This window comes from Pholcus phalangioides, unplaced genomic scaffold (assembly GCF_987345545.1).
Source record: "Pholcus phalangioides strain wild (caught in Gottingen) unplaced genomic scaffold, Ppha-v1.0 ptg000016l_1, whole genome shotgun sequence".
Classification (NCBI taxonomy): Eukaryota; Metazoa; Arthropoda; class Arachnida; order Araneae; family Pholcidae; genus Pholcus; species Pholcus phalangioides.
This window is the reverse complement of record NW_028301609.1, coordinates 563,006-585,934: the sequence shown is the minus strand read 5'-3', so window position 1 is coordinate 585,934 and position 22,929 is coordinate 563,006. Positions and strand designations below refer to the sequence as shown.

The following is a 22,929-nucleotide window of genomic DNA, read 5'->3' as shown; positions in this document are numbered from 1 at the left end:
CATTTTTTAATATTATACAGGTACAATGACATCTGTCCTATGCGTGAGACTATATGTATCAAAGCAGCATTGATATGTATATTCTTTTCTAATTAACCGTACCCGCGCATTCAAATGTTTACAAACAAACCTGACACAAATAATGAATGGGCCGCCTGCTCCACCGGAGCCTAAATTCATATTGAGGCATCACGCTTCCGATATCACGGCGTTACATTTTGTCTCTCATTCGCCTTCATGGATGACTTCATTGCGGACATCGATTCTCATTTCGGGCAGTAAAACTGGAGAGATATTTCTATGGGACCTCAAGGTAAAAAATTAGTTCTCTCCCAGGAGATAAAGTAAACCACGCTTTTTTTTCCTCGGGAGAACCTCTCGATAATGGCTACTGATGGAACCGAAATTTTTCTACGCTAAAGGGTGGTATCAAAGCCTCCTAGATACTTCTAGGAGGCTTTGATAGTATCCGTTAATATATAGTGTAATACATTGAAGCCCTGTTCCGTTTTTCCTTCAAAAGTGCCCGTTGACGGAAGTTGCCCGGGGGTTCACTTGCATTGTTGTCTTAAGAGAGATCAAGTTGTTTTTCAACTATCCAACTATAGATCCGGTCTTTTTTTCCGGCCATTTATTTGGTAAAAATTATCCATCTAGCTGTAAAACGAGGAGCTGGTAGGTCTCGGGCGCTGGACTAGAGGGGGCGAAAATTTTCTCTAAAAAATTTTGGCAAAATGCGCACTTGCCTGGGTGACCAAGCATTTAGTTGCGGCCCTGAGTAGAGATACCAAGGTTTGGTTTTAATTTGCTGATTTTTCTAGTGATAGCAGATCATGATTTTTCTAGAGATAGACTTGAAAGTGTACGGGGGTGGATGGAGCACGATGATGATGTCATTTCATATACATGCATATACATTAGATCAGTCGCCCATGCCCTTTCTTTCTTTCATACTGAGCACAATTCAGGTCTATCGCCATGGGCAATTTACTACCTAGCGAGTTGTGCTGGAATTGTAAGTGTGCGTACCTAACGGTGAGTATTGTTTTGGATAATTTCTCATAAGTCCTTGAAATAAGCAGAGGATGGAAACACTTTGAACGACGTTACAAATTTATTTACAGAAGAACAATTTTTACGTGTATTTACAAGCAGAGATACACGCTAACCAGATCAGAGTTCTCTTATTGAGCATCCTATCCAACAACTCTGACCGTTTTTTATAGATACGACAAAAATTCTAGATTTCTTCTATAGTTCCGGTTTTGTGTTGCCACCGTTGCAAACCTTTTAGATAAATCTAGAAGCTTCGAGCATATATCTTGACATTTCCGCTTTAGCAACAGGAGATTATTGTTCCGAGGGGTTCTTCAGAAATTGCGCTACAATATTTTTGGTAAGGGGCCGTTCAAGTATTACGTAAGCAAATTTTTAGCCATTTTTGACCCCCCCCCCCCTTGTCAGCAAAATTTCATCATCAGCTCTGTTCCTCTGAATCCTAACGCATATTGGTGGGATCAGAGACGTACACGCTGGGTGGCATAGGGGGGTTCTCTCGTGCCCCCTTTCCATGATCAAAAATTTATTTTTTTAATGCAAAAAAAAAATTTCTTTAATTGAAATTTCGGAAGAAAATACCTTTATATGTTGTTATAATAATAATTATTATTTGTGTTAATTTCACTGTTATTTGAAGGCTATGAACTCAAAATTTATCTTTAATAAATTCATCGCGACCTATCCTCTAAAGCCATACAATGATAAATCGCATAAAGATCCTTGGCCCGCGGAACAATTATGGCCCTAGGGGTTACTTAATGCGACCTGCCCTCTTCAAACCTAATTTTGTAAAAATAAACTAAACGGCACATTTACAGATCGCTCAAGTGTCCCGTGATACAATTCCAGAACATTTAAGCGACCCGTGGCATATTTTCAGATCACTTAAATGACCCGAGACACAGTTCCAGAACATTTAAGCGATCCGTGACACCTTGAGTGACATGTGACGTAGTTTTAGGTCACTTAAGTGGCCAGTGCGGTTCTACATCACTCAAATTACCCGTGGAACATTCTCAGATTATTTAAGTGATGCGTGGCACATTGCCAGAGCACTTAAGCGGCCCGGACATATTTCCAGGTCACTTGGATTCGCGAAACATTTAAAGATCACTAAAGTGGCTCTGTAGGGCACTTATCAATAGGAGGGATGTTAATTCAATTGCCCACAAACTATCGAAAGGTTTTTCTTGTTTTTGGCACACAGAGTAGGATGCCATTAAAAATATTTCATATTTTCATAAAAAGTGGTTGATGACATAAGCATTATCCAAATCCCCCCCCCTTCCCATCAAAAGTCAGCAAATCTGAAATCCCCCCCCCATTGATGATGACGTAATACTTCAACGACCCCTAACAGTATTTTAGTGTTGTGTTTTGATTTTTCAGTGCTACCATCTGTATTTCAGAAGTGAAGTGTAATGACTGAACATTTGTAGGCCTGTTGCTCTCTGTGGCGAGACTTCTCAATGGGAAGAACGGCTCGCATTCGCATCTCGAAGTTGGTAACCATAGAAAATCAACTTCAGCCGACTACCACTGTGGCGACGGTGGGGTTCGAACCCGGGACCTCGCGGTGCAAGCCCATCACTCTGACCACTCAAACACCACAGCAGCTACTACTACTTAACCTTATATTCACTTCGTACACATTCCTCTACGGAATTTCTAATAAATCGACGCATGCCGGGATGCGTGTTCTGAGTGCATGTGTGACCCTAACGTAGGGTTACCAACTTTCGGATGTCATTCCGATGCGTCCTTCTACATTCCAGAAAACTCACCTGTTTGTTCTTATTTTCAGGTTGAATAAGATTAGGATTACCACATACGTCCTCCTACAACACGATCTTTAATGGTTTGGTACCAAACTGAGTTGCAAACAGATTGGTATCACATTTAAAACCAAAACAACTGGTCTCTGGTCATTCATTTTCCTTGGAAGCCTTGGTCACAAATGTTGTGTTAATCTTAAAATGAACAAAAGGCCCTTTACCTATGATTCCTAGTACCTTTTCTCATAAGTTATGGATACAGTACCAATCAGTACTGTAAAATTTACTGATAGTCTTTTACGTATAACATTAATACTCGCTAGTCCAAAGGGATTTTCAATAGCGATAATGTATACTGACTTCAATTATTTCTATAGCAATAACTTTTTCCAATTAAGAGTAATGGAATAACTTTGTGTGTAAATAATTATAATAATAATTAACTTGATAAGAGCATAAATATATTGAACATTGAAGGATCTTTGACGGCCGGACACACCCTGCTTTACATCTCGGAGAGATATTGAAGCATTCCCGAAGGATGGGTGTATCCGGAATTTTTTTATTAAAAACAAACAAATACTATAAAGCTTCGCAATGGTGAAGAGAGAGAAAGTCCAAATGAACACGACACTATCATGTGGAGGCTCATAATCGTTATCGTCTCGCCGCATCTGGGGTGCTGCTCATTTATTATACAGCAGGAGTAGATACTTCTCAAGGGAGAAAATTTACCTAGGTTGTTCAATGGACGCACAAAAGTCCTCTTTTCTCAGTAAGTTGTTAACGTTTCTGGCACAGGAACTGAAAACCCAACATACAATTTTTCCATTTGCCTATTTCACGTTGTGTTTTCTATCTTTGCAGAGTACTGTGAAAATTGTAATATAGATTGCATTAAAAGAGAATTATGATGTGTTATGATTACTTGAATCGTTAAAACATTTTGTTCATATTCATTTAGACTAAGCGAGTCATCCATAAACTATTTGGTCACAATGGAAAGATAATAGTTTGGCTTTCTTCACATCTAGAAAATGTTCTGAGTCAAGGAAGGAATGGTTACGTCAATATCTGGTCATTTCATGAAGGCGAATGGTCTGTGTTACGTAAGTTGAAAAAATGTGGTTTTCTCCATTATAGTCATACAGGGCTGATGCTAGACATTTTACAACCCTGAGGATATGAATATATAATAAATATAGTTATTCTTTTCAACTTATTCTCTATTGATAAGATAATCCAGTCAAATCTCTAAGTCTCAACAAGACTAGAAAAATATATATAAGCTTATTATATATATGACTTATACAGTCATACAAAATGCAGAGAAATTACATCCTATGAATTTAATTACAAAATTATAGGCCTACTTTTTACATGACAATTTATACTACATCGCTTATTAGAATCCCAGATAATGTTATAATTCGATTATTGTTATAACTTTTGCAAAGTACGGAACTGACCAATATCATAATACGAGAAAAAAAAATTATTATTTGAATTTTTTAAAATAGTTTATAGTTAAAAAGACTTTTCGGTTTATGTTATCAATTTTATCCTTTGTAAGTCTTTTCTAAAGAATAAAAGTCAGGATGCATGAAAAAATTGCTTGATAGGAGTTTATCAAGGAATCTAACATTTTTATCGAATTCTGTCGAAATTGTTATTTTTTCACTAATTGAGGAAAAGCATTTTCTCTTCAGATGATCTGCCATTCTTTAGTTGTCAAAACAAAGAACAAAAAAGTTTTTTAATTTTCTTTCACTGAAATCTAAATACGCGGACAGCATGTTTTATGATGTTGGTGCAACACCAATTGCCGAAACCTTCCCATGTACATTCGGAATGGCTTTATTGTGTTCTTTAAACAAAAAGGAACAGATTCCTGCTCTTTCTTCTTTTGTTTCTCTGTAAAGAAGGGTTGAAGGTTAATTCCTGGGAAGTCCAATCTTCAGGTAGTGGGGTGAAATGAGAAAAAAAAAACTGATATTTCATAATGTACTATATTGAAGTTTTTTTTTGGATTTCATCTCTACAGGGCTCTCACTCGAAAAATTGGAAAAAGCAGGACTAAAAAGTAGGACAGGGAAAGGTACCCCCTTACACAACATAATCATAGCATAATAAAAAAAATTCCAATATTTCAGTATCCTATAAGATTGACTCAAGTCAAAGCAAAATGACACGGACAACTTTTGACCAAAATGAGGTACTAGCAACCACAGATGAATTTTTTCTGTCTCTCCTCACAATATGCATTAAGTCAAGGTGAACCGGAAGGTTTTACTGCATTTCCATCCATTTTTTAAAGGGATTTGTTTTCATTTTACTGTTCAATACCAGTGTAATGTTTTTTTGAAAAATGAAGCACTTTCATTCTTAGCTTTTTGCTGAGCATTGTAAATATTGTTTATGCCTATGCATGCCCTAAAAGCACAGAAGACAATTGAATGCTACAAACCTAGAATAGGCCTATGCATCCAACTGCTTTGTAATGCAAACTGTTGTTTCACCTATAACAAAATGTGCACCATAATTTTGAATAATGAATATTACTGTCCAAGATCACGAAGTACTAAATACAAAATTATTTTTTCTATCCAGACAGAAGTTTTTAATGACTACTCTACTTGTTGAACCCTCAAACTAAGCAAATGAAAAAATAAACCATATTGTCTGCATACACCCTCAAATAACCTTAAAAACCATACAATTTCTATTTCGGCGGAATCATTAATTGCAATCTACATTTGTAATATTTGGCAATATATAGATGATTACCTGCTCAAATAAAATCAATTACACAAATTTTATTGCTAAGATTAGGTAGAGAAGTAGGATGAGTGGGAGCCCTGCCTCTATTTTGGCCAGAATTTCTGAGAAAAATTTATTAAATTAAGGAGAGATTTTTTTGGCTCGCATTCACGCCTTGAAGTTGGGAACTTCACAAGTATTGCACATGGTGCTATTTCAGTGAGGGCTCCGGCTCCTCTTTGGTACTATAAAAGGCACATCTTTATTATGTATGTGAATGTTACATTGTCTTTTTCTTCAGAAAAAAGGAAGGACACCAACTTTCCTAAAACCACATAATTCAGTCTCCCAACTTTCAAACATATCATATTATAGCATAGCAACAACAAAACGCCACACTTTGCAGTTCTTTGTGTGCGGTGGTTTACCCATGAAACCACTTAAAAACTTTGTGAATGAAAAATATATATATAAATTGACTTTATGATTTTAGCAAATAATAGAGTACGAAGCTGAAAGTTTATAAGTTTTGTCCAGATTATGAATCATATGTTTTTTAAATTAAATGAGAAAACCACAAAATTATCTCCCTTGTAGCTAAAGCTTGTTGACATATAAGTCATTAAAAAAATGTTTTTTGTACTGCCGTCTAATATAACTTTGCTGACTCTTAGAAAAAATATTTTTTAAAATCAGCCAACCACCCAGTTGGGGAAAAATTTTCTGAACAGGTGGTTTTTCGCTTCTGCTGCCTTCAAAGCATTAAGCATACCAACCATTTTATTTTCCTGCTATCTATATGTGACCCACAGTAGATTATTTAGTTATTATTGCTTCAGTTAACCACAGTAAAGTATCTGATACAAAATCAAAACAAGTTCAAATACTTTAGTTAATTCCCAACCTTGTGGGGGGGGGGGGAGAGGCAGATTTTCATAAGCTAATCTAAGAGATTGATTGCGTTTGATAAAGGAATAACTAGTTGTTTTTTTTTAATCTTACAGGTAGGATACCATCATCTGAGACCAGTTTTTGTAACTGCAATATGTTAGTCATGAACTCTGATATTCATATTTTGGTTCCTTCGGATGATGGCGAAGTAAAAAAATATGGTTATGTAAATGGATCACTGATTTCAGAAACAAAAAAGCAAACACATGGGATGAGCATGTGTTTGAAAGTTATTGAGATGAAAAGTCAGTTGTTAATGCTCTGTGGATATGAAGATGGCATGCTACTATTATGGAACACTACTGATGATTGTGTTGTCTCAGAATTAAAATGTCACATGGAACCAATCTTCTGCATTGATTTCGATCCCAAATACTACATGCGAGGCGTTAGTGGTTCTGCCGAAGAAAACATCCAGACTTGGACCTTAGACGAAAACTTGATGCTGGTGAAAAAACAACAGATACAACTTAAATCTCAGGGTGTAAACACAGTTGGTATTCGTCCAGATGGCAAGATACTAGTTACGGGTGGGTGGGATGGAAGGATATGCATTTTTAGCTGGAAAACCTTGAAGCCTCTAGCTGTTTTGAATTTCCATGAACACTCTGTCCAGTGCCTCACGTTTTTTGGTGATAAAACTAATGATAGTGTTACAAATATGTTCGCCACAGGGTCAAAGGATTCAAATATAACATTATGGCAAATATATTGATATAATTTTTTTTGATTATGTTATATTTTATTTATGTTAATTGATGTTTCTTTAAACTTATACACGAAAAATAAAGAACAGTGATTCTCTGTTTTCTTTGAATTTATGAAGGGAAAAATATTCACATTTATTTGAGTATGTACAAATCATCTTTAATCCATGATCGTTCAAATGAATAAAGCCCTAAAAAACATCTTCAAATGAAACAGGCATGGATGTTGAATATTTTCAATTATCAAACCATTTTGTAATCATCTGAGACAACTCCCAAAGCTTGCAGGCAAACGAGAGCACACTCCGCTTTTGCTTGTTTCTTGTTCGGGCGGGATACAGCAGGTTTATATTCCACATTATTCACTTCCACCTGCAAATTGTTTTTTAGTGAATACAAAGCTAAATATTCCTGTGAAATGAAAATACAGCAGATCCCACTTGTAACATTTTTCAAAAAACTGTCATGAAAAAATGTTGCAAGCAGGAAAATACATAAAACAGGAAATCTTGATAATTACAGTAAAAGTCTGTTATAATGACAGTTCACAACCAGAGGGAAAATTGTCATTATGAAAGATGTCTCAAACTATTTTTGCTGAAATATGCATCTAGAGTTAGCTGTTTATGGGCTTAAAGGGTTAAAACCTTTTTTGCCGTGTGTCCAAATTTCGAAGAATTCCGAGAAAGGATTTTTTAGGGGGAAACGATGTAAAAACCAGAGGTTGAGCCCAATTAACACACCTACAGATAAAATGGATTTTCCCACCTCCTATATAAATAACAAGATACAGAAGTGGTCTTCTCTTATCTATGGGAAGGTACTGACATGCCTCGTTTATAAACACTTATGAACAGGGTGAAGAGATTTAAAAAAATTCCACTCTTTCTAGTCTTCATTTCATGTAAAATTCTTGAAGAAAGAGAAAGAAAAAATATGATCACTCATAATAGCAAATTCTCATTATAAGCCATACTCAGTATAACAGACTTTTACTGTAGTTAGAGTTGGGGGTCATGAAAATAAGTCATACAAAGTGGGATTGATTGTACACTACAATAATTAAACGTTTGTTCACAATCTTGATATACATGAAAGAACAGAATAGAGGAATAGGATTTGCAACCACTTCCCAGCTTACAAACTGGATCCTCTCCGAACATTGTGCATAAGTTGCGCTGAATGAAAGGTTGGAAATGGCCCCATTTAAAACAAAATATACAGCCTAGAAGTAAGGAAAATGCATTGCATTTTTTTCTTCTTGTCACTGATTCGAGGTTACATCATAAACTTTGTTTTAATATAGAGGGAAAAAATCAAAATAAAGATTGAACAGCGTCTATTTTTTTCTCACACATGTTAATATTCATCCTGGATTTCTCTTTCTACTTTTTAAAATCTGGTTGCATTTTTATTCAGTTTTTAAAAAACTATGCATTTTATTAAAAGCCAGAGATAAATTTCTCACATGAAATGCTGTCAACTCTCGCACAAATCTTTTTTTCTTTCTTTTTCAGCTACTTCAAGTAGATGTTAACTCGATGCAGTCTTCATTAATTCTACCTTAATTGAGTGGACAATGTCCACATTTTCATCTAAATCCAATATATTTGCCACTGATTTCTTCAAAAATTCACTCCCTTTTCCATCAAAATTGTTAGCTGATTTTTTGAGCACTCTTCCCCAAACACCTTTTAAGCCTACTGTTAAATTACTTTGTCCCATCGAAATGCTATGTTATGAATGTGTTTTTTCAGTGTTTTCTCGAACTAATACAGAGCTTGACCAATCGAAAAAATATTTAGGTGCCAGTAAAATTTCTTAGGAGCTAAGCTTGATTTTTGCTCCAGCAATAGGGTCCTAAATAGTGCTTTATTTTTACTCTTCAGGAACTTCATTAACTCCCCCATAACAATATCAAAAAATGATTATTGTGTAATGTATGTATTACCTCAGACTCCAATTTAGCAATCACATTAGAAAATTTTAGGTGTACTTTTTGCATCGAAACTGATTTTCTAGTCGCCACGGTGACATGGTGAATGGGATTTGTCAAGCCCTGAGAGAGAACTAAGATATTCTAAGAGGACCACAAGTAAAAATCAAATGTGAGAATCAAGTACAGTGATACCATGACTAACGAAGATAATTTCAAGAAACTTATTAGCCAAAATGTGATTCTCCATAGGTTTCTATAAAAAATCGTTCAATTCATTTCAGGTACTGTCCAAAATTTAAAGATGTTTTTTTTAACCCTTCAAGCAGTTTTTAAAACTTTCCTGATCTACATTATAACTGCCACATTGGAAATAAAAGAGAATTAAGAATCTAAGATATTTCGGGGTGACCAGAATAAAGCAGATCACGTTTGATGAGATATCTCAGGATTGAAACTTTAAGGGTTAAGACACCAAGGAGTGTTATAAAACAGAAAACACTGACTGAAGGCTGAACAGCATCAAAATACGATGAATGAGAATTTATAGGAAAATGAGGTACTGAAGAGAGAAATCTTTTTATTACTATGTACACACCAGCTACAGTCAACTAAAGCTGGTGTTAACACAACCCAGTCAACTGCATTTTACGAATGTTTGTGCTCTTGAAATATAGACTCCTTTTTTTCATTAACTGAATGTTTTGTTTCACATGGAAAAATTCAAAAACTTTCAGAAAGAGAAGTAAATCAGTAAAAACATTCTGAGGTGGACATGCATTAATTCGGCTTCAAGTGACAATAATTCTGATGACAACTAGACAGAATATTCAGCTTACAACAACAACATACACTGTAGTCTATTTTATGTTAGCGTGTGCATCCATATTAATAAAAATGTTTATTGGCTGAGAAACAGAAAAATCATTAAAAGAAATCTTCATTAAACACAAAAATTTGTAAGCTGAGGCATTTGTGAACCGAGGTATGACTGTAAATGTTTTCTATCAGTAGGGCCTAGAGCCATGATAGAGATGGTGTCACTTTCCACCATTCATACAAGGTACGGATAACGATACAATGCAGAGATGGATTTTGGAAAAAAAATTTGTCTTCTACAGAGAATCAAATAATCTTCTCGTAATACTAGTGAGTGCACTACACCACTAGGCTACAGAAGCACTGGTAATTTTTCCTTCCTTGTTGCATATATCCACTAAATGAAACTGTAAAATGGACAGTCAGACATAACTGAGAACATTATCAATGCCATTGGCACCAGATGGCTACCAACGTACTGTCATTGACAACCGTTCAGCATATAATATACACTCAAAGCAAGGAATAATCAAGTTCTTCTGTAGTGTACTTCCCTGCACTGTAAGTTACCTGCAGAGGTCTTGAATTTTGCATCTAAAATTTATCTCCATTTCCATCTGATTGTTTGTGTCTTGTATGAAAAGCTTAAAACTAACCCTCTGCTGGTTATCAACTTTTAGCTCGTTTAGCCCTGCTAATTACACGCTGGCAGGATTGCACCATCAGGCATATGAAAGGACAGCCAACAAAACAAAAAAACCCCTCTTTGATGCAAAAAATAAATTATTAACAACTTGGATAGAAATGAGTTCATGAAATACGTACAATGATATTTTTTTTTACAGGAGTTAGCTGCTCGGGAAATAAAGTACCATTAATGCAAATATGTTATTCTCTCTGATAACGTCTCAAACACTCAAAACTCTTCTTGTGAGAAAATTTTATCAGTTCTTGCAATACAGAAATCCTAATGACACAAAGTATCATTAGAAACTCTGTATGCTAATGACATTTATAACGGACTCACTTTGAAAAGGAAATTTCGTCGATGAATTGGTCCTGATTCAAGAACGACTGTATATGTTGGTGGAAGCCACTTCCTCTTGCTACATAGCTCCATCAATATTGAAACTGGGTGCTTTTCTGAAATGTTGATTAATAATTAATATACCCATTATTGTAGATATTATATAACTGCCAAAAACACAGAGGACATGCCATGAAATACAAGTCATATGGTCACAGTGACTTTGGCCAGTTGATCATGGCCACAATTATGTTTTAATAACTATACTTTATACTCCAACAAATACTATGCCTCACAGAAAATATAAAATTACACTTACTACTGATATCGCCAAGTACTGGTAAAGGTTTGTTCTGAGGTGCCCCTTCACCTTGGGCAAGAAACCCTAGAGATAAGACGAATAGTTTTTATAATTTTGATGATGAAATATGTGACATTATTTGAGTTGTTTTCTTTTGCTTATGCTCTGCGTTAAGCATACAATATCACAGCTATATGTTTTGAATTTGCTATATCAGGGTTCTCAGCAAAATCTGTTTGGACACTTTCCTGACCAAAACTCTGGAAGAAATAGAGGGTGGGCAATAACATAAGTCTTTTAAAAATTAATAAATCTAACAATCGTCATAAAAAAGGTGTGGTTTTCACTAAAATAATTTTATGGCTTACAGTTTTTTTTTTCAAATTAAAAAAATTGTTCAAACTTTTATTCATGGATGTCACTGCGTCATGAAAAACCTGGACATAAAGCATAAAATACAACAGGAACAGTTCATAGTTAATGTTTATGATGATTTGCTTTACATAAAACTACCACGTTTCAACATGACCATTCTTCCACCCATTCAGATGTAGGCCAAGCTACAAAGGCTCACTCATATTGAAATGTGGTAGTTTTATGTAACATAAATCATCATAAACATTAATTATGAACTGTTTGTGTGGTATTTTATGTGTTTTTTTTTCCTGCAAGTTTCTCCTGACACAGCGCCATCTACAAGTGAAAATTTGAACAATTTTTCTTAATTTGGAAAAAATAAACTAGGCCAGGATAAATATTTTAGTGCAAACCTTTTTATTGCAAAAGTGGTTGATTTTTTATTAGTTTTTCAAATGTGTCCAGGACTTTTCGTCCACCCTGTATAATTTGAAATCTAAACTTTACAAATTTTTAATTATTGTTTGTCGAGTTTTTTTTTCTTCACAGAACTTTTCCATGTGACTTTTGCCAAATATTTTGCATTTTCCATGACTCTCCAGGTCACTGGGAACCCTTTATACATGTTCGAAAAGATTTAGCATTGATTATCTAGATCAGCGTTTCCCAAAGTGGACAATATCGCCCCCTGGTGGGCGATGGAATGGTCCAAGGGGACAATAGAACCTACTGATTTAACATAGGATCCTATGGGTTTACTTCAGTTGGGAGGCGATGAGAGGAAAAAATTTCTGATGAAGGGGGCGATGGAACAAAAAGTTTGGGAGACTATGATCTAGATTCTAGATCATAGTTTCCCCAACCTTTTTTGTCCCATCGCCTCCCTTCAAATGGGCGCTTCCAATTGGGTAATGCTTTTATACAGCAGCCTCTTGTTGCAACACTCCTCGTTAGCATTTGGATGATCTTGAAAATTCAACTGACACTACAAAAGATAAAGTTGTCACTTTTCTTTGTCACTCAACATGTGTGTGATGAAGGGTTACAGTATTTAGATTCATTAGATCATTTTTACATACTGTGGTGATTTATTTATTGTTGCACACAATGGCAAATTATACCAAGACCTACAGTTTTCAGCAGATTCTGAATGGCAATGTTTTTTGCCCCCATGTCTCCTGCCGAAAGATTATTACTCTAACTAAATGTTTTGTGGAGGGGGGGGGGGCAACATCTTGTCAACATTTGTGTTCAACCTATGTGTCAAGAAAGATTCTGATAAGGGCTGGGTGGATATCAAAGTCAGAATATTTCAGAACATCCTTTGACACTGTAAGCGAGCATCTTTACACTCTGAGCTGCCACATTCTGTGTTTAGATTCTGAGATTAATTTTGAATGAAATAAAAACTTATATAGTAGAATTCCAATTATCCACAGATCCCAGTTTATCCCCATATGGATTGCTTTAAGGAGAAAAAAAAAAGAAACCAGCAAAATCAACATTTTAAAAGTTTTTTTTCGTGAATGACAAAAAAGTGTGCTAGCATAACAATATACAAATACAAGGCCATAACAGTCAAAATGCCCAACAAGGTGGCTGAGAAAAATATGCCCATAACAAATATGGATGCCATATATTTCTAAAATACAGCAAACCAATTAAAAATGCAACTACAAACAATATATACACATGATAAAATATTATACAATGTCTATAAAATGTATTTATGGTTGTTTTATTCTAAGTATGGACAGCTTCTCGATTTACCCTAACATGTTTATCATATTGTTCTTTAAACATATCAATCGTGTTAGAATTTACAACCACCTGGGGGGTAAGCTATTCAATAGCTTACAAATACACAGATAATAAGTCACCAGTCTCATCACTTTCAGTGGTCACACTAAAAGGAGAGAGAAAAGGCTGTGAAAAGGAGGATGAAGCGGCAGTTTAATTTATAAGCGACATCATAGTGAAAATTCCTGGCTATTCCAAGTGCAGTGCAGAGGATGTAGGAGAGTGGCTGGTATGTGATTCTACGCACCACCCCGGATTCCAAATTCTCTGTGACAATGAACTAATTTTAAGTGTGAGAGAACATACTGATAACGGCAACATTGCTACCAAACCAGATGTGGGACCATCAGCTAGTAAGGCATTGGAGTACCTTAACACTGCGTTATAATGGATTGAGGAGAAGCCTTAGTGCGACTATCTACAGCAGTGTTTCCTAAGGGACAATGGAATGGTCCAGAAGGGGGTTATAACAGGATCCTATGGGTTAACTTGCGTTGGGGGAGGGGGGGGGGTGAGAGAAAAAATTTCTAAAGAAAGTGGGGAGGGGGCAATGATCAAAAAGTTTGGTAAAATCTGATCTACTACTCATCGTCAAGTAGATGCAAGACTTTGCTGCACTGAAACAACGGATTTTGGCAAATATGTTCAAGCAATGATACCTTTTACATACAGTATGAAAATACAAAATGTAAAAAAAAAAAAAAATTCACAGTCATAAATACTAGAACGAAAGCATCATTTTGACACAAACCTATTTTGACATGTGATTACACCCATACAGTTTATCTCAGGTACTTGAAATTTTATGACTTTTCTTGTCTTGTTCAGGCTCTTAAATTCCTAAAGTATGAATATTCTAGGTTTCTTAGTTTAGTTTGTAAAATGAAGTTCTACCTAGAACTATGGTAGTGGCCATTTTGACTGCTATAAAGATATTTAACTAATAAATATCTAACATTACGAATATCTATCTATAATGCAAAAAGTGCTGAAATGGAGTCTTCTGATACAAACATTAACATTGGGAAAACAGATGTTTTATTATGGTGTTTGCTTTTTTCCAGTACACATTTTGTACCAATTTGATACCATTCAAAAGCACACTTTTGAAAAAGCTGTTGTCTCATGTACTTTATTCAATTAATTTAGCATTTTTATAGATCTTTGTGCTTTTACTGCATTGCCAAAAAGCATTACATCGACACTGCATGGACTGCATGCTTGCTACTCATGGGTGGAGATACGAGGAAGGGAGGGGGGACATTGCCCCCAGCATCAAAAGTGGAGTGGACTGATCTAATGTATATATCAATTGACATCATCATCATCATCTTGCCCCCCCCCCCCAGACTACCAAGTCTATCTCTGCCTATGTTGCTACTACTACTTAACTGTACGTGCACCTCATACACATTTCTCTGCAGAATTTCTAAAGAATTGATATACGCCAGAATGTGTCTTGAGTGTATGTGTGGTCCCTAACATATTTATGTCATCAGAATTACAACTACATGGTTGCTGTTGGGTGCACACACTTGTGTGAGTTCGGGATTGCTTTAAAACTTTGTGATGCAACAACTCCTTGTAGTGGCTCTGGATGGCATTTGTGCACCTAAGTTCCTATGTCATTTCGGATTGTTATCGTACGAATGAATTTCTCTTTCATTTTTGCAATGTTTTTTTGAAACACCCTGTAGACACTATCGTTATCAATTAAATCTGAATTAAATTATCAAAGTAGATTCAGTATACAAAAAAAACAACACATCTCACCTTTCTTGTCAGTTTTTATGTTGATGCTCAGAGGTTCCAGAGTGCCTTCCTTGTTTTTACCGAGCCCTTCGCCAGGGTTCCAACCCATCTTTTTAAGAAGGCTCATTCCCTTTCCCTCAGTGACTGGCGCTGCTTTTGTCAGGGTGTCCTGAAATTAATGGGTATAAGCAAGATGAAAAATTCTGACTTCAAAAAAATATCAATTCATTTTGAGAATTTGTCATTTCACTACTGAACCACACATGCACTTCGTCCATATTCCTCTGTAACAAATTGATACATGTTGGAATGCGCATTATATGTAGCGAACCTGACGCAAAGTTTGCTTCTGGATAATGTGTTATGTGCAGTGCAATCATCTGCCATCAATTTTTTAAACTATGAGTGAAGTGTAATGATTGAATGATTGCATCATTGTCAGGGCAGTCTTCAGAGCATCATGGGCCCCCGGGCCAAGTGATTTTTCCGAGGCCCTTACCAGGTGAATTCTCGAAAATTTCAACCAGATCTCATTTTTGTGAGGCACTATTTTCTCTTGAGGTTGCCGGGGTGGGCCCATGCCTTAAGATGGCACTGGTCATTATAGGCCTGTTGCTCGCTGTAGTGAGAATTTTTAAGGGCGATAGCAACTCGCATTCGCGCCTTGAAGTTGGGAACCACAGAAAAAAGTGTCGTTTCAATGGAAAATTATGCTACAGAGATTCAATACATTTTTTGTAGAATTTTAAAGCATGAAATTTTTGCATGTATAGTTGTATTACAATCAGCAAAAAAAAGAAAAATTGTACATATATATAGGATATGTTACGAGGTAAAAGTCTGGAAGCATGAAAATCTTTACCAAGGTTTTACCAAGCTAAGTTGGTAAAAGTAGGAAAAATGCTTGTGAATGTTTCTATTTCAGACTTTCACTAAATGCTGCCATTTAGATTTAGACTTATGGGTGGGTGGTTCCACTGAACCTAACACTGTGACCAGAGGTCTATTGCACTATTCCCCCCCCCCCCAAAAAAAAAAAATACAAGTCTTTAATACAGGCCTGTAGCTGAAGCAAAGTTCAGCAGAGATCTAATAGGAATGTCTTAAAGCTCCCATGGTTCAATCAAATGACACGACCAAAGTGCTGAAACCTATGTGCAGAGTACATTTCACATTCACAAAGAAAGTGAGTAGCTGTTTCTTCCGTATATAAACAACTTCTACAGGTTGCGTCACTACCAACTCTTATGACATTAATGCTGCCATTTACCCACCTCGATCAGCTAAAGCCTTTTTTTAATGAATCAATTAACCATTATGAAATTATTGGTTCCTGCACTAAGCCGATATGATAAAAGAAATTTATTACATAAAACCAAAATAGGAGATGCTGGCCATGGGTCATTCAATCATTTTTGTCACACCACGGTCATTTTCTGCACACGAAGACTAATTAGACCGGGACCTACAATTTATTGCTGATTCCGAACGGCAGCCTTTTTTTATACTCACAGTCGCTAACCCCTTGATGGGGGACTTCCTGCAGTAGCAATTTTTTCTGCAGTCATGTCGCTGTTTCTGTTGTACCCTTGTGTCAAGAAAGTTTTCTGACAAGGACAAACCGGGTATCGAACTCGTGACACCTCTAAACATCCTTTGGTACTTTAGGGCAAGTATCTTATCGACCTTGGGCTATCGCGCCCCTAAGATACCTGCTGGCCATGGGAACCCTCAACTATTCTTTGTGGAATTCCCACAGTATAGTGTTTCACTCGGATAATTAATTAATTGATAATTTACTAATGAATAAATTATCATGAGCGTATAAGTTCCTGATGCTTATATTAATATCTATCATTAATTGATAAACTGATTAATTAATTCTGCCAACCATTCAGTGCACCTATTTTGAAAAATTTAGTAATAAAATTTTTAGCAGTGATGATGTAAATTATAGCAAATCTTCTCATTTCAAGCTATTAATTAATGAATAATTAGCATCAGAGGGACTAATAATTCATGATGATTAATTAATTCATTAAAAAAAAACAGGATTTTACCAATTGGAGTACGTAAATGTCAACATTCACAGAAATGTATGTCCAAAATGATATGTTTACAAAGCATCTGTCAGACTTACCAACTTACCTTGGTACAAGGAAACGAGGAAAAAAAGATGGATAAGTGAGACATTTTAGTGAAAATCAAGAAAAGATGCACTCAAAAAATATCTATGACATGGAAATTGACAGATGCAAGTGCATTAAATTTTATAATATAAATACTCTCTGATTTCATTCTCGGAACATATGATAATATTTCTTCATCAAAATCATATAAAGCAACTTGAAATTTAACTGTCTTTTTGCCATCTATCCTGGAAAGCTGTCTTTTCGATCTGAACAATCAGGAGTTAGTTGCTAAAATTATGTAGTGTAAAAATTACAAAGAGTTTCTAGTCCTACGAAAACTTCTTCTGTCTCTGAATTTTTGTTTTCCAATTATCCTCTGCGTTGATCTCTTCATGTTGTCATATTCATTTCAGATGCAATGCTTTGTAGCCCTCCAAACTCAGTTATCATCAAACATTCATTCATTTTGAATTGTGAATCAATAATTGCTTTCATTTACCTATTTTATGTATGGGAAATGTAGGAAAGCTGGAATGAGTAGTCAAGCATGAAATGTAACCTCTTAGGAGAACAAAAATGTGCCATCTTTCTAAAACATTTTGCTATTGGTTGCAAGTTCTTAATCCTATCACATCAATTCAACTGACCCCTTCAGTTGAAATCCCTATCATTTGTGAAGGAGTCTGGTCAACTGTTACTGATAAGCCACATTGAACAAGGTGATGGTGTGTGTGGGTACAAGAATTCCACCATGAACATTGTACAGAATGGAGAAAAACCTTCATAAGGAACAAATTCTTATTGATGACCAGTCAATCATTAACAGGGATATTCCAAGGAGAGAAGAGAATATGCTCTTGGAAACAAATATAACACGTTTAGTTACACATGAAAGCTTCTTCATTGAAAATCTGTTAAGACTAATGGAAAAATCATTTTTAAAAGGAGGGGGAACAAAAAAATCGGAACTTTCTGCAACTTATGACTAAGAGGTGCATCACAACATGTCTTATAAATGAAAAAGAAAATTATTTTCCTATCCCTTTGGCCAGGAGCTCAGAAAACAGTCATATAACTGAGAGAACTGTATAAATGAGAGGGTGTATAAGTGAGATCACTGTATATACTCAGTAACATACAAAGGATCTTCAAAGGGTTTTTCAATTTTTATTCAACCCTTTCCCCCTTGCATACACCAGTGTATCCAGATGAATCATGATTCAACGTTTGTGTCGAAGTTATTTGGACACAATAATGAGTCATTTTACAGCTACAGTATTGGAACCACTTATTGGAATCACAGATAATGTTATTGTTATTATTTGGATATTATTATCACTTTCTCAAAGTATGGAATGGACCTAAATCATAATACTGGGAAAAATTTTGTTTATACAGTACAACTTTGCTACAGCAATACATGACATAACAATAAATCTCTCTACAATGATGTTTTTTCAAATCTTGTTTGGAATCTCCTATAGTCTAATGTTAAACGCCTCTTGATACAATGATAAGCCCCTCTATAACGATTTTTTAGGAGATTTTGAAACTGCTACAACAATGTATTTTTTCAATATTTTGGCTCAAATTATCCTTCAATATATTTTTAAACTTGTCACATATTTTAGTTCCTCCAGGGACATCAAATAATATTGGTATTCTGAACTTCCTGGTCACTAAAAGTGTTGATGAAGGTTTTTGGTATTGCTCCTTTTTGTGTGATACATCAAAATGTATTACGATAAACCTTTTTATAAGGTCAATACACGTGAAACTGTGAATTTTGTTTATCAACTAATTGATTAAGTGATTGATGAATTGATTTCAGTGAAGGAAATGAAAACTATTACAACATATTGTCTAATCAGCCAAAACCACTGCAATCATTATGAACAAACATGTAATGTGGTTATCTAATCCATGATGAAGTCTACAGCATTTAAAAATAGGAAAGTATTCAGACACAAAAACCTTTTATATGCCAAAAATGACATCTATAAAAATAATTATATCACTTTGAGCACAATAATGGATAGAAATCATCATCAAAAGAATATGCAACCCTGTTGCAAAAGGGTAGTATAATTTTTTTACAATACTCATACCTTACCACAGTAGGATATCTTCAAACTTGTTTCAACGGCAGTTGATGAAGAATCTGAAGAGATATTCTCGCTGATTTTTCACAACTGTACACACTTTCCGTAAGCTGATTTGAAACAGTGCCTGCAACAAGCTATCATTTCACTAATTTTTTCTCTCTCTTAAATCAACCACAAAAATCCAAATTATTTTATTTGGTGCCTATCAGCAATTTATATACGCTATTTAATCATGAATATTGACCTGTCCAGTTCATATATAGCATAAATTGATCCGCGCAATGACAGTTGTTTGAAAATGTGATGATTAGAAAGCAAGTTGAAAATATATAAACATATCTTAAGATTTTCCTTCTTTTTTCACATTTAAGCAAATAAAAATTCTAAGACCATCAAATTGACTACAGTTGGACCTGTTCATAACAAGCTCATCTGGATTTAAAGTGCAAATTAATGCATTTGGTTTTGTACAATGCTAACTGTACAGCAATTTTGACGTCTTTAACAAGCAGGTTTTCCACGGTAGCTCAGATTTAACAAAGGATTTAAAAAGAAAACCTTGAGGAAATGAATATGAAAATAAAAAGTAAATGCAAGAACCGCCAAAAAAATAAATCCACTATATTTCACCACTTTTATGATATCAAAATAATTCACTTTGAGGAAGATAATACATTTAATGAGGAATGACTGTAATTCAAATGGTTTGACAAAACTTCATCACCCCTTTAGGTTTGTTTTCAATGTTGCAGCATTAATAGCAAAAATTTGGTTAAGAAGCAAAGTTGGTTCAAAGACTCATAATGCAGTTTTGTATACAAGGGAGGAATTAGCATGAAAAATGAAGATGAGAAACTGATCAATCTGACTGAAAAACTGACCTATCGGAATTTAAAAAAAAAAGGGGGCTAATTCAACCTTTGTTCAACTTCTAATACATACTTTGTGTTTGAGTGCGAGGATCTACAGCTGAATTTTTCCTTTCCTGACTGTTGTTTCATTACCTTATAATCAGGAGGGGAGATTAGACTATATTCCTCCGATTTAGCAAAAGACTGCTATTCTTTTTTCAAAGATAGCACAAAAGAATATCTCAACATCTGCATTAGAATGTCTTGTATTTTGCCAATACACACAGTGATTCACTTGGCACAAAAAGTTTACAATTACCATTTCAGAAGAAAAAATGCACTGAGATAAGTATGAAAAATTATATTGAATTAGTGAAGAGAAATTGTTTTTTTTTAATAAAGAGGTTCAGCTATATCAATTACATACAATCCAAACATGTCTCCAAAAAAAGTGGAAATCTTTAATCACTGTTTTACAAATCTATTTTGGAAGTAATTTTATTCATTAATTGATTGCAAAGATGGCACCAGAAATAAAACATTTGAATTTTCATGAAAGATGTAAGAGTTGATAAAAAAATTATACATACACCTGAAGGCCACACAGAAATAACTCATATTCCAATGCAGCACTCACATATAATAAGGCTAATAAGTTGTAATGAGCCAAATGACAGCTTGCTGCAGAAAGAAGCAGAAATATGACATGACTTTCTCAGAAAAATAATGGATGCAGATATTGAATCATTAATGCACAGAAATTTGAACTGAAAAAAAAAAGTAGCAGTATGGTAGTTGTACAAAAAAAAGTTTACAAAAGGAGGTTAACTATTTTCAATTAAAACTAATATTGAACTGTTAATTCAAACTACACATAGTCACAAGAGAAATCATGAAGGAAATAATTCTTGAAGTGTTATCACTTATCACAATCAGTGTTGAAAACATCCTGTGATTAAATGGAGCATTCATATCTGCATCATCATTACTTTTCTAAAATTTCTTAGGTAATAGATACACACAATAAATCTAAATTGTATGAATGAATAATTTACTTAAATGCTAAAAAATATATCTGTGCACAATCTACTTGAGGTAAATTTTTTGATACCACTGATCTTTACCTATTCAGTGATCATAATGGGTGATGCAAATGTATTTAATATCTGAAATTTATAAAATTACTGTATTCCCCCTGCATTAGCTGGCAAACAGCAAGGAAGACCAGCATTTTCCGGGGAAACAATGAGGGAGACGAGCATGCCTGGAATACCCATATTTTCTGGCATACCAAAAATTTCAAGCAACAGAGTCTGGATAATTCTTAGATATTCCAAACTCTAAAAATCCATTAACTTGCTGATTTGGACCTTGTCTTTTCCTCTGCATTTTAGGATTCAATCTGTTGTATGAATTACGTTCAGATTGTTAGAGCTTTATGTTTGCTATAACAAATATTGATTTATCAAAAAATTTCGCATCGATTAGATGAGTTTAATAAAAACAATATAAGATTGCAGCATACTTTTGCATAAATCATGAATTCAAAATTGGAATAAGGAGAACAAAAAATTTGAATATTCTACCACAAAACATGATGTTGCAATACAAAAGCAACAGCATATTTCTTTAATATATCAGCATGCAGAAAAACATGCAAAATACAGTATTCATACTTTGTATCAAGGTTGATGGTAACTAAATTAGAGAAATAAGTAAATGATCAATTTTCATCATTGTTATCAAATTCCTTGACAAAACACATTTACTTAAGAGAAAAACTATTATTTTATTCCGATTTTCTTATTTATTAAGTATTAATATAAATTGATATTGATCATTTAAATGTATTCTATGATCCTCATTGAACCTCGCTCTTTCCAGCATGCCAGGAATGTACCAAACTTCAATATTCAAAAAACTGGTATCCCTGATTTTTACAGCATGCCGGACAATGTAGGGGAATACAGTACATATATATAAATTCTCTCTACTTGAATTTCTATAGTTATTGGCTCATCTTTTATTTCTTAGTGAGGCTGAATTTATGCACTACAAATCATTTCTATCTATACTAATTTTTCTGTACATGTTTTCTAAAGCTCTTTTTGTGTGGCACCCAATCATTGATATTTTTTTAATTAGTAATTTTAAACTTTCTAATATTAGAGTGATTTGGAAATGCAAACCACTGTAGTATGATAAGGCTAGATGCCCTTGTAATAAAAATATTGTATGATTTAAAAAAGCAAAAAAAAGGCATTGGTAAAAATCACCACCGTAGAAGACAAATGGAAAAAATGATACACACAGCTATAGAATCACGATAATCAATTTGTACCATCACAAACCTTTTTCACCCATACTGGATGTGGTCCACATAATTGCTGCACTGTCAAAAATTTTGCATTTGTGCTACCTGTGAACTGGCCAGGTACTTGTTGGGACTGTATCCATGACTGTGCCTAAGAGAAAAGAAAAAAAAATCATTCCCGGAGATCCAAGTGGCAGTTAATTAAAAATCCTCTCGGATAAATAGAAAGAGACAGAAGTATCTTCTAGACAAATAACAGAATTTTTTACTGACCAACACAGTT

The 22,929-nt window shown here is 34.7% G+C and overlaps 2 protein-coding genes across 8 annotated transcripts in view; one reads left to right on the top strand and one right to left on the bottom strand.

Annotated features, from left to right (window-relative positions):
• The first annotated feature begins 122 nt into the window (after positions 1-122).
• Positions 123-7,349, top strand: LOC149074699 (guanine nucleotide-binding protein subunit beta-like protein 1). Its single transcript, XM_089245777.1, has 3 exons — positions 123-313; positions 3,799-3,943; positions 6,599-7,349. The coding sequence occupies exons 1-3, from the start codon at positions 143-145 to the stop codon at positions 7,258-7,260; spliced, it is 978 nt and encodes a 325-aa protein (XP_089101903.1). The 5' UTR covers positions 123-142; the 3' UTR covers positions 7,261-7,349.
• A 13-nt stretch (positions 7,350-7,362) lies between these two features.
• LOC149074698 (uncharacterized) overlaps positions 7,363-22,929 on the bottom strand; it is a 33,525-nt gene continuing 17,958 nt past the window's right edge. For 2 of the 7 annotated variants that reach the window (XM_089245771.1, XM_089245773.1), the window contains exons 8-12: positions 22,684-22,797; positions 15,266-15,413; positions 11,354-11,419; positions 11,035-11,150; positions 7,363-7,624 (exon numbers count right to left, since the gene is read on the bottom strand). In XM_089245771.1, the coding sequence (XP_089101897.1) occupies positions 7,496-7,624; positions 11,035-11,150; positions 11,354-11,419; positions 15,266-15,413; positions 22,684-22,797 (573 nt within the window). In that variant the 3' untranslated portion in view covers positions 7,363-7,495. Of the gene's footprint in view, positions 7,625-11,034; positions 11,151-11,353; positions 11,596-15,265; positions 15,414-19,484; positions 19,606-20,874; positions 21,014-22,683; positions 22,798-22,929 lie in introns of those variants that run through there. The other 5 variants (XR_016194302.1, XM_089245774.1, XM_089245775.1 and 2 more) reach the window with 5 other exon arrangements.